This window comes from Lissotriton helveticus, chromosome 3_2, assembly GCF_964261635.1.
Source record: "Lissotriton helveticus chromosome 3_2, aLisHel1.1, whole genome shotgun sequence".
NCBI lineage: Eukaryota > Metazoa > Chordata > Amphibia > Caudata > Salamandridae > Lissotriton > Lissotriton helveticus.
The window spans coordinates 215132473-215150280 of record NC_136062.1 but is presented as its reverse complement, the minus strand read 5'-3'; the positions used below and the strand labels follow the sequence as shown (position 1 = coordinate 215150280).

General features: G+C 47.5%; 1 protein-coding gene across 1 annotated transcript in view; it reads left to right on the top strand.

Annotated features, from left to right (window-relative positions):
* Window positions 1-17808, top strand: part of SEMA7A (semaphorin 7A (JohnMiltonHagen blood group)) — a 203301-nt gene that overhangs the window by 91423 nt on the left and 94070 nt on the right. The window contains exons 3-4 of the mRNA XM_078685071.1: window positions 2154-2195; window positions 4972-5079. Of these exons, the coding sequence (XP_078541197.1) occupies window positions 2154-2195; window positions 4972-5079 (150 nt within the window). The remainder of the gene's footprint in view (window positions 1-2153; window positions 2196-4971; window positions 5080-17808) is intronic.

Below are 17808 nucleotides of genomic sequence, written 5' to 3'. Positions count from 1 at the left end.
GGATCAGGTAGGTAAAGAGTTTCTTGTACCAAGTATGAGTTTTTTGTATAACTGAAGAACCTGGTCATTCTATCTACTCCACCCATGTACCTGTAATCAAGTATACAGATGGGCTTATGAAATTTGGCCATCTGACCCCAAACCATGATGTGGAAGTGCTCTCATCCTGAATTGTAGTGAGCACGTACATATCACATCTATCCGAGAATTTGACTGCTAGCAGTTTATTGGAATGCAACACAGTGCTCTGGTATTTCTGGAGCTTCTTACAAACAAACTCCTGTGGGAATCCTTGTGCAACAACAAACTGTACGGCAGGCCACAGTGCCTGCTTTGTACAGCTCACTGAACAGCTCTACTCCTGTATAGAAATTGTCCACATAAAGGTTATAACATTTGTGAAGGTATGGCTGGGCAGGCTCCGATGCAAGTTTTCATGTGAGTCCTAGCATGGGAGGGCAACCCACAGGTTGCCCTCCTGCCCAATTTGCTGAAGAAAGTCAACATCCAAAAAGAGATGGACGTAGTCAATTGGCAAAAAGTTGGCCATGTTGACTTTACGTCCAGCGTCCCCAGTGAAGGTGGAAGAGAGCACTCCTTCTGTGCTTGCCGTAGTACATGCCTGCTCTCTGGTTTAGTCTAACCTGCTGCTGTTGCCCCATTGTAGTAACTACTGTGTCAGTATCTGCTGTCTCATTCTCTGATCCTACCTCTGTGCTGTCCGTAACCTGAGTTAGGGCATAGTCAGCAGTCATCTATTGAGACTCTATTTCTGCTATGTCATTTTTCCTAAATCAGCAGGTTCTCCAAAGACACTAAAAAAGACAAAAAAATACACAGAATTACTTCACCTTGGCACATACCCATCTTCACAGCCTTTAGCACTGGTGGCGTAGAGTGCAACAATCGTTTTTGGCTCGTTTTTGGCACCCACCCCCATGACCTCCTCCTTGGATTTCCTCACTTCCACCCAGCAAAAGTGCCTCTCATCTCTCCATAGCCCCTCTCTCACATACATTTAATTTATCTCAGCTATCCACATAGAATACAGATATCTTCCTTGCAGCAGGCACATTAACCCTCTGTGCTACTTTATGGCATGCCTAAACTTCCGCAAGACAAACCTCAGTTTTCCCTCTGTATATATACAAATGAGATTCGGGCTCTCACAACCAGGTTTCACCTTCCCGCTCTAAGACCCTTCTTCTCACTGCCACAGCTCAGCGGCCTACGCCATCCTGCAGTCTTCCTGTCCCAGCACTCTTCCCTCAGCACATCCTGCTGCTCAGCTCGCCATCAGCTTGTCACAACCTAACATCCTCTGCCCCACCCCGCCCTGCCAAGTCAACCTTAGCCTACTGGCATCCTGAGCATGCCTCAGCTTCCTAACCACCAGTACCAGCTCAACATCTGCCTGCCCCAGCTTCCCATCCACCTGCCCCAGCTCAAAATCTACATGCCCTACCTCAACATCTGCCTGGTCCAGCTTCCCATCTGCCTGCCCCAGCCTCCCATCTGCCTGCCCCAGCTTCCCATCTGCCTGCCCCAGCTTCCCATCTACCTGCCCCAGCTCAACATCTGCATGCCCCAGCCTCCCATGTGCCTGCCCCAGCTTCCCATCTTCTTACTCCCAAATACTGCAACCAGGCACACTCATAACAAAACAAAAGGGAGATTAGCAAGGAACGCATCTTTTGCACTAAACAAAAGTCGATTAAAACAATCACATGCAGCTCTGTGGTGCAGTTTGGAAATTATAGACTGTATTATGTTTTTATTTCAAATGTGCGGTTAACAGATGCTAAAAGATGCAACAATAAAGGCACAGTTTTCATACAATGATTATTACAGGTATTTATTTTGTCTAGACGCTCAAGCTTTTGGTAGATAAGAAAAGTGAGCCCAAGCAGACTGTTTGCCCAGTATCACACAATGAGTTCAGAACTGAAAGTTGAGTGGAAGGCAGTGGTGTGGTTTACCGCTCTCTTATGCACACCCTGCTCTCACGTTCCAGAGGCACAGGGTGGGAGGCCGCGGGGGAGGCGGAGTCAGTTACTGGTATTTGTGGGGAGTCTACATATCTGCTTACATCGTTTTTGTGGGTGTAAAAGTATTTTAATCACTAATTGAACTATGTTATTTTTCTGCCACAGGTCAATTTTTCCGCCACCAGTCTGAGTCACTGCGAGGGAGAGGTAAGCCAAGGCTTGTTACCGGGGGTTGTTTGCCAGACACTCATGATACTTTAATACCCTCTCATCCTCCCACGTCTCGTGCACACATCATTGTGCCACATTTCTATTCAGATACCCAGCGCTTGAAAGAGAAAAACAGAAGTGCAGGCACCCTATACCAGAGTGCCTAGCTGCTCCTGAGAAGTGCCGGCACTCTCGAAATTAACAGTATTGATGAGAAGTGCAGGTACTCAGTACCTGACAGTACTGGATCATTTGACGCATTGCAGGTTTATTTGAAGTACAGGACATCAATCTAGCTCGCCCACACTCAGAGGATGCTTCTGTCCTATCATTGCATGCATGAAACATGTACTCCACTTGGAAACACAGACTCTTGCTGTGTTTGTTGGGTAGACTTGCTCACTCTGCCAACCGTGAGCACCTCCACAGGCATTGCTCTATACGACAGACAAGGCTCAGACCCAGTGTAACTCTGCAGCTCTTAGCAGGACCTGAGTGTCTATGGGGTGATCCTGCAGTTGTGAGCGCCCAAAGTAGGCTCCAGCTGTGCCAGATCCCATACTCCAGCACACACGATATGACAAAAACATATAGAGAAAGCCTGTGAGTAAAGGAAGCATTCACTTTCCCACCCTAGCTCCCCTCACTCTTCTCTATAGTGCCTTTAAACACGAAGACGACCTGGGGGAATCCAGGGCTTCATCATACTCCACTGCCAAAAGCCGCCACTAAGCAACTCAGCATGCACTAAGCATTGATCAACTGGCATTGTTCAATGCAGGGGCTTACACAAAGCGGCAGCTCCATGGGAGTACAAGGTCTAAGGCAGTAGAATGCCCTGAGCCCCTCCCTGAGGCCAGAACCCAATCACTTGCAATGCAAGAAACTCTTGAATTGAAACATTGAGGCTTGCTGTTTTAGGTGCTTTGTTGACCCAGTGATCCACGGTCTCAGAACATGATCTGTGGGCAGGCTGGACAATTGCAGAATTCATCCTACCTGATTGAAGGCCTTTTTCTCACTCATTGCTTCCTGTGGTCCTCACACACACTGCATACCAGCAGCAATGGAGGTGTATTATAAATATACATTCTTTCTCTTCACTCGACCCTTTTCTGAAAGCACCTGTGCGGAATCTGCATTGGAAGCATAACATCTGCCCTATAAAGAATGTCTGATACAGACTTGGGCCTGGTTTGCACGATATAAAACAGAAGCAATAATTAGACGCATACATGTTAGTTTAACTTGTAAAGTTAGAATTGTCGGGCCACTTGTATATTCTGACCACACTACACAGTACTTCTTGCAGCTGCAATAAAGGGAACTTGATTTACTTTGAGTCCCAAAGTGTCACTAGATGTTTCATTAAAATCAATCGCACCAAAGGAGGCACAGAAGCCATGCTGTAAAAGGGACACTTTGGGAGCTGAACCTGGAAAGAATGAATCCCCACATCGCACTTTGTTAGCATGTCAGGTAGGTAGGAGTGACATTGAGGATCAAGGTTATGGCTTCTCTTCAGAAAATGGGCCCCTTATCCGTAGAAAATCAGTGGAGTTATGAAGCGGATCTTCAAACCATTCTACTAATGAATTGAAGGCCAGTGTAGGCTTCGAAGAGCAGGAGCTATACGGTCACGCCAAAAGAGCGGGAGACACATGATCATGCCGGAAGAGCAGGAGACACATGGTCATGTTAGACCAGCAGGAGACAAATGGTCATGTCGGAAGAGCAGGAGACACATGGTCACGCCATCAAGATGCAGACTTCTGAGTTCTGTAATCTCTTCAGGTTTTACAGAAGACTTCAAAGCAGATCAATATATGGACCATTCATGTAATAAATTTAAGGGAGTACCAAAGACATTGCTGCACTGACCCAATGTAGGGTCTTCACATAATGAAAAGTCCATCTCAGGCATCCAAGTAGTAGCAGGCGGTCTAAGTTGCGGTTATGTCTTGCTCTTCTGCTGAGAAATGTTTATTGACCAGCACTCATAGTTAAGATTTTTCATGACTGGGGATACCAAGTGGTATTAAACAGAAGTGGTGCAATACATAGTGTGAGGCTAAAGGGATGGTTTGGCAACAGCTACAATAACCTCAGTTTTGCCTGGATTTAGTCCAGATTTGGCTTGTCTGTACACACAAATTCACCAATAACAGTCGAATAGGCTGGTAGGGCATCAGAGCTGGCAGTATCTCTGGAGGAATGCTGACTTAGGGACACACGTCATCTGCACTATTGTATAGAAAAGTGCACAAAAGTCTATGCAGCATGTTGCAATTATTAGGAACATAGGAACCGTGAGCCCTCACAACAGTTGGCTAAACTATGACATATGAGAACTTAATGAGGTGAAGATTCACAGACCTATCAGTCTAAAACACACTGTAGGACACACATTTACACATTAGAAATAATGTTTCATTCATAAGAAGAATAGTCTAAGCCTATGTACAGTCCGCCGATTGCTTCATAGCAGTTTTCCCTAGATGCCATCTGTGAGAATCTGGATTTTTGAAGAGTGGTGGGGTGCTGGCACTTTTTCTACTCAAAACACTGGCACTTTACTCATTGGTGTCGGCTTAACCTCCTAATGCTCTCGCCCAATTACTAAATCACCCCCTGCTGACAGGAGGCTGAACTGCAGGAGTGATGACCACTCAACTACTCCTGCATTCTTCTGCCACATGCCAAAGTACTGACTTGAAATATCATGCTGCCTAACTCCTTCCATATTCTCAGTCCTCCCTCTTTTCTGTTCTAGGCTACGAATCACTGTAAGAACTACCTGACTGTGCTGCAGAAGTTCAAGGGAGATCTGCTAGTATGCGGAACAAACGCCTACGATCCAACGTGCTGGACCTGGGACGTGGTAAGCATAACAGAGCATACTCAACTAGCTTTATTGCTACAACTCTTTCTTTACAGATGCCACTGAGTGGCTCAATGAAGGAGAAATTCTAGATTTTGTTGAGATGTCATAGTTTAGTGTGGGTCAGACAAGCCTGAGGTTGTTTTCTGAAGGCTAGCAGGTTGGATTTTGTTCCGGGTTCTTGTGGAAGTTTGAATGGCAGTGGCAGTGGCTGGGTGTAGTAAGGGTTATAACCCACTTGCATGAGTGATTTGTCACATAGAGAGATCCAAAGAAGAACTGGCCTGTAGGATTTTAACTCGATTCTGATGCAGTTCTTTCTAACCTATATGTATTGTGGAGCATCACTGAATATGGATATTTTTGTAATAAGCAGGTGTTTAATGGTGACTCATTCTTAGAAGGGGTACACAAAATCCAGTGAGGACACCTCTTGGTTTCAATGATGACCCTGGGAACACAACTTTAGGGTTTTCAGTGGGATGATGTGATTGAGTAGTTGAGTTTACCTCTGGCTGCTGCATAGGTATTCATGTTTAGGTTGTCTTTGGACCAGAATGACTCGTGTGTTGGGTTGTCGTTTTGAATAATACTCTTGGACTCTTTGATATTGTTTGTGGAGCAGAGTCGGTTACCTCTCTTAGATTATATGCTTTGTTAATTTGGATAGGTGGGCGTTTGTGTCCCTTGATGATGATGTGTTCGGTTTTTTGTTTTCTCATTGAATGAAGGGTTCTGAAGTTTTCTACCATTAATGGCTGCCCAGGTATACTTTGTTGGAGATGGTAGCACCAGCGTCGTCTTAAGTATTTTTGGGGCCCAATAAATCAGATGAGTCAAATAAGTGATTCCTCATGACGAAGTCTATAACTGATCAAATTACACTGGGGATGGGCAAGTCTTGGATGATATTTCTAATATAGAACAAATATAATAGCAGATGGTAACAACAAATAAAGGACACCATTATTATATCATAATGGATAAAAGTCTTATTTATGCATACAATTGTAAATCAACACAACAGTGGCAATATTTCCTTAATAATCAACGGTACAAAGCGGTAGTAATTTAACTGGCCCAATAGTAGTGCAACCAGATACATCAACCAAGTTGGTGCATAAACAATTGACTTTACTCAGGATCACAGACCAGGAATCCACCACGATTGCATTCTAAGAATTTATAAACAAATCACTGTAGATCATGTGTTCTTTTGAAAGCAGGGTGTGCTAAGTAAGAGACACTATTTTAGCAAAGGTAAAGATAACAAGAAAAAGCAAGGATGCAGTCAATCACTGATAGACATATACATGGTTTCTGGGAGCTGAAGTGAACTTTTAGTGCATCAAGACATGGTGTCCTTTAAAGAGGCGAGTCTTCAGCTCTTTCTTAAATTGGAGCAGTGTTGGGGCAGTCATGATGGATAGAGGGGTCTTGTTGGATAACTTCGATGCATAGTTGTAGAAGGTATGTTGCCCGACTTGTCCTTTTTTTGCACTTCTTTGACTCCACTGTGCTGGTGTCGTAGATGCAGCTGTAGAAAGAGCCACCAGAGATGGTCATGATAACTTTGCAAATGATGCAACCAGTTTTGGGGAGACCCTGAATTTCCATGAGAGTGGGAATGATATGGTCCTATTTATTCAGGGCTTAGACCACACATACAGCGGCATGTAGGTTGCCCTTAAGGGAGGCTAATGTAGAGTCAGGGAGACCCCAGATGCGAGAGGAGGATGGCTTGAACAGCAGTTCTTAAGTTACTTTCTGGGATAAATGGGTTCACTTTCTTGTATAGAAAAAGCTGATACAAACTATTTTTCTTGGCAATGTGTTCCTTGAGGGTGCAGGTGGGAATCCAAGTGACTTACGTTTGGCAGAAAGTTGGGGTTTGAATCTGTTGAGGTTAATTTCATTCAGCCAGGTTTGAACTAGTTGTTGCTTCTTGTTCTTGGCAAATAAAAGTAATTCAGTTTTGGTGGGGTTCAGCCTAAGGTAGGAGGTGGGAATTCAAGTCTGGATGAGGTGCAGGCATTGTTTGCAGCACTAGTTGTCTGGAGTGGGGATGACTTTCAAGAAGAGTTGTGTATCATCAGCATTTTAATACAGACAGTGTTGAGTAGAGTGCTAAGAGACTGAAGATGATTGGGCTGGGTCCAAGTTGGATCCCTGATGGACTCAGTAGGTGATGAGAATTTTCTGGGGCTTGGAGTTACCCATTTCACTCATATGGTGTTGTAAGATACGTAGGAAGAAAATCAGTGACAGACGTTGCTAGTGAATTCCATTCATGGCTTTAGGGTTTGAATGGGGGTGGAATGGTTGACAGTGTAGAATGGGTTCAGAAGTTTCAGTAATATCAGGAAGTAGGGGTTCACCTTTATCTATGGACAGGAGAGAAATGTTTATGATTTCTGAAGTAGCTGTATTGGTGCTGCAGTGGGATCTGAAGCCAAATTATTAGTGTGAAGGAGAGACTTGGCATTGGTTTGATCTTGTAGATGAACATAAACTGCTTTTTCGATGATCTTGCTGGTAAAGGGTAGGTGAGCAGTAGCCACTAATTGGCAAACTGATCAGGGCTTAGTGTAGGTTGCTTCAAGAGTGTGAGGATCTGGCCTCAAAGGAGAGCTTCTGGGAAGATGCCTTTAGTCAAAGAAACATTGATAATGAGGAGCAAGGATGCAAGAGATTTTCTTGAGAGGTCTATGATGAAGAAGAGGGTAAGACACCTACATATGTGGTAGATTTGACAGAGCTACATATTTCGGCAAGATCTGTGAGAGATTTTCACTGAAAAAGAGGTTGATGCATTATACTTCTCTGTGGATTGTGAGATAGGTGGGTTAGGCAGGGGTTTGATGCACTCCCTGGTTGTCTTTAAGAGCAATATGCTATTGTAGCCAGCTGCACTGATGATGCTGATGTAGTGCATTTTTTGCCTGGTGATTAAAGCTGTCTGTGTTTGTAGCAAGGAGGCTTCAGTAGTGGTGGTCATTGGGGTTTTGTTTTTCTCCCATTTTGTTTCCCATCTGCAGATGAAGCTTGAGATGTTGAAAAGGTCTTTGAAGTACCAGAGTGTGCTGAAGGTGTTGGCTTGCTTTTGTGTGTTTTAGTTGGAGTGTGGATAATTTTGAGGTTCTTTAGAAGAATGTTGATTTTGGACATAGACCTAGCATGGAGATAGATGAGTCTGAGTAGGCAATAGCGAGATCTTGAAGGATCTGAAGGTTTATTGTTCTCTTTTGGTCTGACCTTGGTGTGTTGGTTGGATGCTGAGCAATGAGATGGGGATGGTAAGGTTGTCCGTTCAGTAGTATATGAGGTTTGCATTGGAATTTTGGTGATGTCGAAAAGACAAGCATGTGCCACATTGAATGTGTTATTGAGGTTAACAAGGGTGTCCCTTGGTTTTTCCGTGCTTCATCGTTTGAGAGATTAAAATTTTCCAGGAGGGCTGTGTTGGAAATGGGATCCCTGGTGGGCCGAGGCTTGAGCCAAGGCCAGGCAGAAATCACCACTTCCAGTTAGGGTAGGGAAGTCACCCGCCAAGACAACCCCTGCTCACCCCCTTGGTAGCTTGGCACTAGCAGTCAGGCCTATCTCGGAGGACATGTGTAAAGCATTTGCGCCCGCACCCCCAGCAACAACCTTCCGGGCCCCCCACAAACGGACTCCACACAAGATATATATGAAAATAGCTTTTATATTAAAAAGGACACATAGGAGCACATACCTTACAGGGTGCCAGAGGCACGGGCAGGATTTACAAGGGAGAATATACAGGACAGGGCCATGGGACCACTGCCAGGGATATGCACATGATGGAGTCGGCATTTGGAACATACAACCACTGGGAGTTTCCTCGAACTAGGACTAGATCACATAATCACCAGGAGCTTAGCATTAGAATACGTCACGCCCCGGGGTTTCACAGGACTAGCACTAGAACTCACTCTAACCAGTATCAACATACATGAGGCAAGGTTATACAGGAGGGAAGAAATGACAAAGTACATAACACAATAGAGGTGTCATCAGAAGGCAATACGTAATACTTTCAGAGTCACCATTAACATTAATCAATACTTCCAGCAGGCAGTGTCACGATGTTCAAGGCAGGCTGCAGGTAGCCAACAATAAACCTAAACGGGGCCGCTGCCCACGAAGTGCTGGGCAGCGGTAGTGCAAGGATGGGGCCATTGTGGGAGCCTCGACGGCTCGGAGGGCCAGGGACACGTGGTGGAGCCTCCTCGGGGCTCAGGGGCAAGGACACGTTAGAGCCTCCTCGGGGACTAGGCTGGAGCCTCTCGGGGCTCAGGGAATATCTGGGTGGAGCCTCGCAGGCTCGGAGGGCCAGGGACACGTGGTGGAGCCTCCTCGGGGCTCAGGGGCCTGGAATGCGGCTGGAGCCTCTCGGGGCTCAGGGGTAAGCATACGGAAGGAGCCTCACGGGGCTCAGGCCAGAGGTGGAGCCTCTCGGGGCTCCGGGGTCAAGACATGGCAGGCGGGATCCCCCTCGGGGGACCCGGCATCACTGGGGGCCCCACGGGCCATGATGGAGCCTCTCGGGGCTCAGGGGCTGAAGCTGTGGGCAGGCGGAGCCCCCCTCGGGGGACCCGGCGTCACTGGGGGCCCCGTGGGCCTCTGAACACATCGGTGCTCACGCGGGAGGAGAGGGGCGGCCACCGGCAATGTGGCCCGATGCCCCGCCTCCCCTCCTGCATCACTCACCGGTCGGCGAGCGCGCCGGTCTCTCTCGCTCTCCGGGGCTCCCTCTCGCTCCTGGGGGGACCGGGGGGGGAAGCGGCAGTCGTCTCGGGGGACGCAGGGGCGCGGAGTAGGCTCCTGCCGCTCCCTGCATACTTGTCTCTCTCTCAGCAGCTCCCCGGGCCGCCGGCCAATCAGAGCGCGGCCCAGGGAGACGTCATCGGGCCAGCAGCCAATCAGTGCGCGGCCCGGGGGGCGGGCCTCACGCGGGGTCCCGGGCTGCGGCGGTGAACACAGGGGAAATTGACGAGGGCCAGGCTCCCTCGATAAGGCAGCCATGAAGGGGCAAGCGAGGTAGGCACTCGCTGGGGGCTCGGGCCCCCTCCCACGAACAGGCAGATGCCAGGTGGGCACCGGCTGGAGGAATAGAGCGCTCCCAGCGCTGGGGGGCGGAATGGCGGCGCCTCGAGGCGCTAGGACAGCCGGATGGCACTAGAAGCCGGGATGAAGCGCCACCAGGCGCTAAGACAGCAGAGAAGCGCTAGAAGAGGGAATGAGCGCCCCAAGGCGCTAGGATAGCTGGAAAGCACTCCCAAGCGCTAGGGCCATAGATAGCAGAGACCCAAAGAAGTCCAGGATCCCAGCAGATCAGGAGCAGGGCAGGGCTCAGGGAGGCAAGCCCTTCCCCTGAGCCCAAGCAGCATGCCCCTGGCAGGATGCCAGTCAGGACAAGCAGGAAAGAGAGAGAGAGAAGAGGGCACACCCTCCTTTTATACATGAGATCCCTTTTTCTAAAAAGGGGCAGGCAGGATGAGAACCAGCTAGAACTGGTTATAAGGAATTTCTTGTTACTGGCCAGGCTGGGACACCAGACGCACCCCAGGTGGGTGGAGCCAGCATTGTGGGGGACAGCCCAGACCCATACAGGATACAGGCACAGCCCCTCCCTCACTTCAGCCAATCACGCGCCAGCATACTTACTGCACACACACACCGATGTCTAGAAGTGGTACTTCTCTTTTAGACACACACACGTCGCATACATCATCTTACAGCATTCAATCACACGAGTCCATACATACCAGACTCGAGCCTGTACCCCCCACGCACCAGGAACTATCAGGGACACACCCATTCCCCATGCAGTCCTATGGGAGGGCAGGCTTCTCTCATCTACACGCACTCAGAGTGGGAATCACCATCCCCAGGTCACATATAACAAGCACAACTTCAGGGGTGGACCTGCCAGAAGGGCCCAGTCCAACAGGCTGTGTGAGCATTTTGGATGATTGAAGTTGTGAGAAGTTCGAGAATTTTTCAATATTTCAATGTAGTTCTTGTTCTGTCCAGGAGGCCTATCAATGAGGTTGAAGGTGTCTGTCTAAGATGCAAAGGGTGCAAAGTATCATGTGAGGACTCCATGGAGATGAGCGCTTGCTTGTCTGTGGTGCAAGACTCGGAGGATCTATCCAGGTTGGCAAAGCCTCTCATGTGTGATGCCCACATGCTGGATACAGTAGCCTTTTAGAATTAGAACATCTAGGGTGCGTGAATAAGCCATGTTTTTGTAATGAAGAGTTTGTCAAGCTTCTGAAAGGCGATGAAGTCAGTAATGTCTGGAGCTTGAAGTTCTGTAAAACCTGGGTTGATGGGCATGAGTTTGAATGTGTTAGAGGGTGTATGTTGGTTTAATGGAAATATATATTACATTGCTTCTTTGTGTTGTGAGTGTGTGTGTGTGTGCTCTAGGTCTGAGCATGAATGCAGGAATGTGTAGTGTAGGGTGCTGGTGTAGGAACATGATAAGAACTTATCTTGTATCTTATGTGCTTACTGTAGTGACAGTGGAGCAGGGGTTCTATCCCATGGTCCCTCTTGGACCTAGGAGGCACAAACATGCAATGCCATTGTCTATGTTCACTCTAAAAAGGCCCAAATAGGTAAAGCTCTTGTTTGTGTCCATCCTTAAATGAAGGCACCTGGATGGACAGTGAGCCCTGGGCTGTTGGGTGCTAGAAGATGTGGTGATTGCACTTGCTGTAGAGGTGGATGCTGGAAATTGACATCCCCCTTCTCTGGCTTCATCTTTTAAAGAGAGTTTTGCCAGGAATCCAATAATGTCACTTCCTGAAGTGGTGGATGTTCAGAAATAAGATCTGCCACTCAGACTTCTTTTTAAAACGTAGGCGTACATAATTGTGTTACGGGTTAAGCTATAATGGAAAGTTGCTTAGCCCTCCTTGCATTCTCTTATGCGTCCCAACCCAAATTAATTAGTATTTGCAACAGGAGAGGTAGTCGTGGCTCCTAGTGGGAGTGCTGCAGGCGGTGGGGCGGGTCGGGTGGGGTAGGGGCAAGGTGGGGGATAGTAAACTCTGGCATACTGCAGACCTGAATTAAGTACATAAATAAATAAATAAATTGAATTACATTCCGCGCCCTGCAACGCAAATAACGTGGCCCGATCGCAATGTAATTCTGCCCTGCCCATCCCCCCGCCCCGTCTCACGGCCCCGCAGTACTCCTTCCAATATCCGGTACTGAGGGGAGGGTTGCAGTAACAAAGCCAACAAGCATTTGCAATGCAATAGGTCTCGCATTAGGAAAGTTTGAGCTATTGGTATTGTAAATGGCAAAGTTTTTATTTATGTGTTGTTTTTGAAAATAGCGAAATTAATAGCTTTGTCATTTACAATGCCAATAGTTATAACTTTCGCAAATGTGATACCTATAGCATTTGTAATGCAATATGTTTTGTATTTACATGACTTAGATGTATCGCTATTACAAATAATAATGGCGTTTAATTTTTTTAAATAACTAATACTTAAATAAAAGTTATTGTAATTTATAATGGCAATAGCTTAAACTTTTCCAAAGAACTTTTGTGAACCAAGACCCACATTCACGCTTACTAAAACAATGACAACCCCCCCCCCAAAAAAATTAATAAAGAAAAGAGAAACCGGACACAAGATCGGGCAGTGGTTAGAGAGGTGCCAACACAAGCAAGAGACAATAGTCTGTCAGAAGCTTAAATATGGTCACTTTATTTTAAAACATTGCTTGACGTTTATTTATACTTTTAAGTGTATTTTGAGAACCAAATAAGGAGGAGAAAGGTTGAGGGGACAAGGGGGACCACAGTCAGGTGGGCAATTATAGTTAATGACCCAGAACCGAGGAGGAGGGTTTGTGAGGTGGGTAGACAAGAAGGTGGGGCAGCGATAATCAGCAGCTTTTACCATGCCATTTATTAAAGAGTATATAAAGAGGCGGGCGGGGCAAAATGGGAAAAGCCAACACAAGCAAGAGACAATAGTCTGTCAGAAGCTTAAATATGGTCACTTTATTTTAAAATATTGCTTGACGTTTATTTATACTTTTAAGTGTATTTTGAGAACCAAATAAGGAGGAGAAAGGTTGAGGGGACAAGGGGGACCACAGTCAGGTGGGCAATTATAGTTAATGACCCAGAACCGAGGAGGAGGGTTTGTGAGGTGGGTAGACAAGAAGGTGGGGCAGCGATAATCAGCAGCTTTTACCATGCCATTTATTAAAGAGTATATAAAGAGGCGGGAGGGGCAAAATGGGAAAAAAAATAAAATCTCCCGTTGCCCAGACAGGTTAATGGCTTTGATCATTACTGTAAACGGTTGCCCCCATATCAGGATACGACTTAAAGGTGCCATTAGCTGCTCTCAAAATAAAATATTAAAAAACCTACAGATGCATGTATGAATATTTCCATGTAGAACTTAGTACATGTTTGAGCCGTTAAACCACATTTCTACAAATGGAGAAATATTGCATCAGCAGGGTGTCAAATATCGCATAGGCAGGGTGTCAATAACAGTTTATGCTGCGTTCCTTGTAAATAAGTGAGGAATTCAACTTGAGACTGTAGGCTGCTCAATACTATTTGTTCAAAATCTGCATTAAACCCCTCCCAACTCCTCCACCCTCCCCAGCCAATGGGCTTGTACCATACGCCTTTACATAAATACTGAAACAGGCCCCCACCTTGCAGCAATTGCGAGACCCATCAAAATTCTTTTCCATTTAAAAAATATACCTAAATTCGAGGATTCAAACAGTTACAATAAGAAAATCTTACAGTGCCTTTGACTAAGGAAATATTGCTGTCTTAAAAAAGCCAATATTCCCTTTTTTGCATATTGAAATGATTCTCAGCATTTGTTTTACAACTTACCTACATACAATAATTTAGTAAAATGAGAATGACAAAGGTAGATACTTACTAAACTCAATGATTGGGTTCGGGTCTTTGCACGCCCGGTCCGCCGCGGCCCTGTCCACAAAGCCGGTCATCTGCCGGTCGGTGATGACCACGGCCTCCTCGATGTCCCCGAACACCTCGAAGTACTTCCTGAGCGAGGCGTCGGTCGTGTGGTAGGGGAGGCCGCCAACAAAGATCTTGGTCATGGTGGTGTCCTTCTGCAGCGTGTGCATGGCGGCCAGTGGACTGTGCAATGGCAGGCGCTGGAGCAGCATGTGCGGGGGAAGAAGAGCTCCGAACGGGCAGGGCTGAAAACGGGAGCGGGAAGCAGTCCTCAGGCAGCGCGGGTCCCCATACGCCTGAGAGGTGTGGCGCCGCGGCCAGGGCGACTGACGCTGGAATCTGGGGACCACGGTTCGATCCCCGGCTCCGGCGGCAGGTTAGCCCAGCACCATGTGACTCTGGGCAATAGCTCGCTTAATCTTCCCGACGGCCCCCAGCGCCTAGAGACCCTTACGGGTGATTGTGCGCTTTACAAATGTGGACTTTACTTTATGCACCGGCCTGCGACCAGGAAGTCAGGCAGGCCGGCGCGACAACCGGAAACAGGAAGTAGGAGGGCGGGAGCCTACCCCGCCTCCCAGGGAAGAGCCGTGATTGTTTGGAGCACCGGAGCAGGCAGGAGCCTACCCTGCGCCCCGGTGCCGAAGGAGGGAGGAAGAGTCCTGCTGCCGGGCCCTGCAGCTGAGGAGAGCAGCTGAGGAGAGCCGCCGCACCAAGGAAGCCGGTGAGTGGGTTGCTGAGCTGCGAGGGCAGGGGCAGGGGGCATGTGTGTGTGCGCGCGCGCGCGTGCGGCAGGGGGGGGCTGTGTATGTATGTATGTGTGTGCGTGCGTGTGTGTATGTGTCTTGGAGTGCGTGTGTGTGTGACTGTGGAGGGGGGGTGTGAGCGAGTGTCTGTCTGTATGCGCGCGCATGTGCACGGCGCGAGACAGAACGTGCGCGTTCGCGCACACAAATCCAGGGAAAAAGCTCGTAACACCCTCTTGTCCTCCTTCCCCCGTAACAGACAACATTAGGTCTCCAGCTGGACACCTGCATCCTTTGGATGCAGTTTACCAGCTCGACCTAAAAATGGTCTGTAGTAATCCATTTGTAGGTCGAGCCTGGGCAGTGCATGTGCTGCTCTGCAAAGCATGCTGTATTCAGTATATGGGCTTTCGGGGACTTTGGACGGATGTATGACATTACAACGCATGCTTTTACCATGCATGCCTTTACAACGCAGTTTTTACAACGCATGCCATTACAACGCATAGCGCTTTGGGGGGCTGGATAGTGAATAGTTTAATTTACTATTCCAATTCCAGTCCCCGTGGATAGCAGGGAAGGTGTTGGATAGTAAATTAAATCTATTCCCTATCCTAGAGCGCCCCCCAGCGCAATGCATTGTAATGGTTTGCGTTGTAAAAGTTGCGATGTAAAAGCACTGCGTGGTAAAAGTTGCGTTGTAAAGGATGTTTCCCCTTTGGACATACCAAACACTTTTGGTTGGTTAGTTGGGCTGCTTTTTAAAATTCATTTTTTCTGGTTGGTTAATATTGTGCATCTAACCCGTCTTTTGGTGCTTGGTTCCCTCCCAGCGGCATCACCAATGTATTCTTTTGGTTGGCCAGCTCTGGCAATCTCTTGACTCCTCGCTCGTACAACCTCCTCCCCTTCCTTCACGCGCAAATGCAGTGTCCATGAATGTCGTTATCTGGAAGGGGAACATTTAGGCCCTTTTCTATAGGTCACTGGCCTGCTGAAGAAGGTCAGGGGGTCCCAGAGGTGAGATCAAGAAACATTTGCAATGCAATAGGTCTCTCATTACTGAAAGTTTTATCTATTGCAAATAATAATGCATTGCCAATAGTTCAAACTTTCAATAATGCAAGACCTATTGCATTGCAAATGCTTGCTCTAGTTGTGCAGTAGGGAGACTGGGATTGGGTGATTGGTGATCATGTCTTAGCAAATGTAATTCTAACTCCTTGCAGGGCTCAGAAGTCCCCCCTTAGCTTTGTCTACTGACCATTTTGAGAAGTGCCCTGTGTCACTGAGGAGGCTAGCTGTTCGATAAGGAGGATGGTGAGTTGGGGCGAGGACGACAGGAAGATAATCTGCACAATTAAACCCTACAGGCAAAATTAGCTTTTGAGAAACAAGTGAGAAATACAGTTTTAGACTGGTCAGTTCTCAGTTTCAAAGTTGGCATTGCATCTTCTGGAAGTAGATATAGCTCTGGACACCTCTTTCATCCCTCACATATTAAATCAATATCCATCACTTTTCCCAGAAATGGAACTTGGTATTTAAATAATGCTTCCTTCTAGGTACTGAAGTCAATGAGTTGACCTCTGAGGGACACTGCCTCTTGGAAAAACTTAAAAAATTGAAGAATAGTGCAGTGTTCATGTGGAAAATCTAGTAGGGGATAGAATGTATGGTGTAAGTGTGAGAAGTTGGCCTGGTAGGGGATGTTTCCAATTCTGGAACCACCTACTACCTGACCAAACAATCCCTTATGGTGTCTGGTTGTAAGTCAACCTTATTAGACAAGCTATCCTAGGGGTAGCATGGACTAAGCAGCCTAAAGGCTTAACTTAAGAGGTCGTGTTAAGCGAGCTGTTTTACCACATACAATCCTGTAATACCAACTGAAAGGACACCACACAAGTATATATTATAAAAATATATGTGTTTATTACTAAAAACAATCCCCAGTATTCTTTATGAATAAAGGGGCACAAGCGTTAAATCAAAAGCACTGTTTAAACATACAAGTTGCACAATTATGGATGAGGGCAGGTGGCCACTCAAACCATATACTAAACAAGTGGCATAAGAGAGGCCACTCGAACAGTGGTTAGGCCTAGGGCCTAGGGAATCGCTGGGAGCAGTCAGGACAAGCAATGCTGAAGTCGGGAATGGCCCTCGGGATTCGGGAGATGTGCGGAAAGCGCACGCATGCACCAATGTTAACCAATGGTGCGTAAAAGTCATAGAGTTAAAGTTTAAGGACACTTCCGCTGAACCTAGAGGAACAAAACTTAACACACAGACCCTAGAGGTGTGCACCAGTGTGGGAACACCGGCGGAGCAAAGTTACCTCACCCACAGGAAGTGGGTGCACAGGGTCGAAGTGGCGTCGGGTTTTGACACGCAGGCTCTTGGTGCTTGAAGCTGAAAGGGCTGCAGGCTGGTTAAAGATGAAGTGTCCGGTGGAGTCCAAGGGTGGACTCAAGTTGTAGAGTACCTGAAAGCAGAGGGGACAGAGTCTGGGTCACTCAGCAGTGACCAGGGTGGAACCAGGACGGAACCAGGCAATGTCGGGCGCAATCAGGTGGTCGTCGAGGAGCTTCTCTCCGCTGTCACGTGGGCTCTGGGGCGTCTGCGACGTCCAGGAGCAGGTCACGATCTGTCCCACGCAGGCTCTCACCGTCGGTGCAGTCGGCTTCAAGTTTGGAGCAAACAAGCTTTGGCAAGAGCAATCCACGCGGGATCAGAAGATTGCTTCTCACTCGGACCAGGAAGGTCAGAGTCGGGGCTCCTTTTCAGGGGAGCTGGTGTGGATCTGGAGCAACCAGATTCACGAGTCTTCTTAGGTAGTTCGTCGACACAGGGACCACTAGCCAGCTGGCAAGTGACCGGGCCAACGCGTTGAGCCAAATAGAGCCAAAGGGCCCCACGCAGCACTCGTCGAGTGTGGAGGGCTGAACTTCGGCTCAGGAGCAGCTC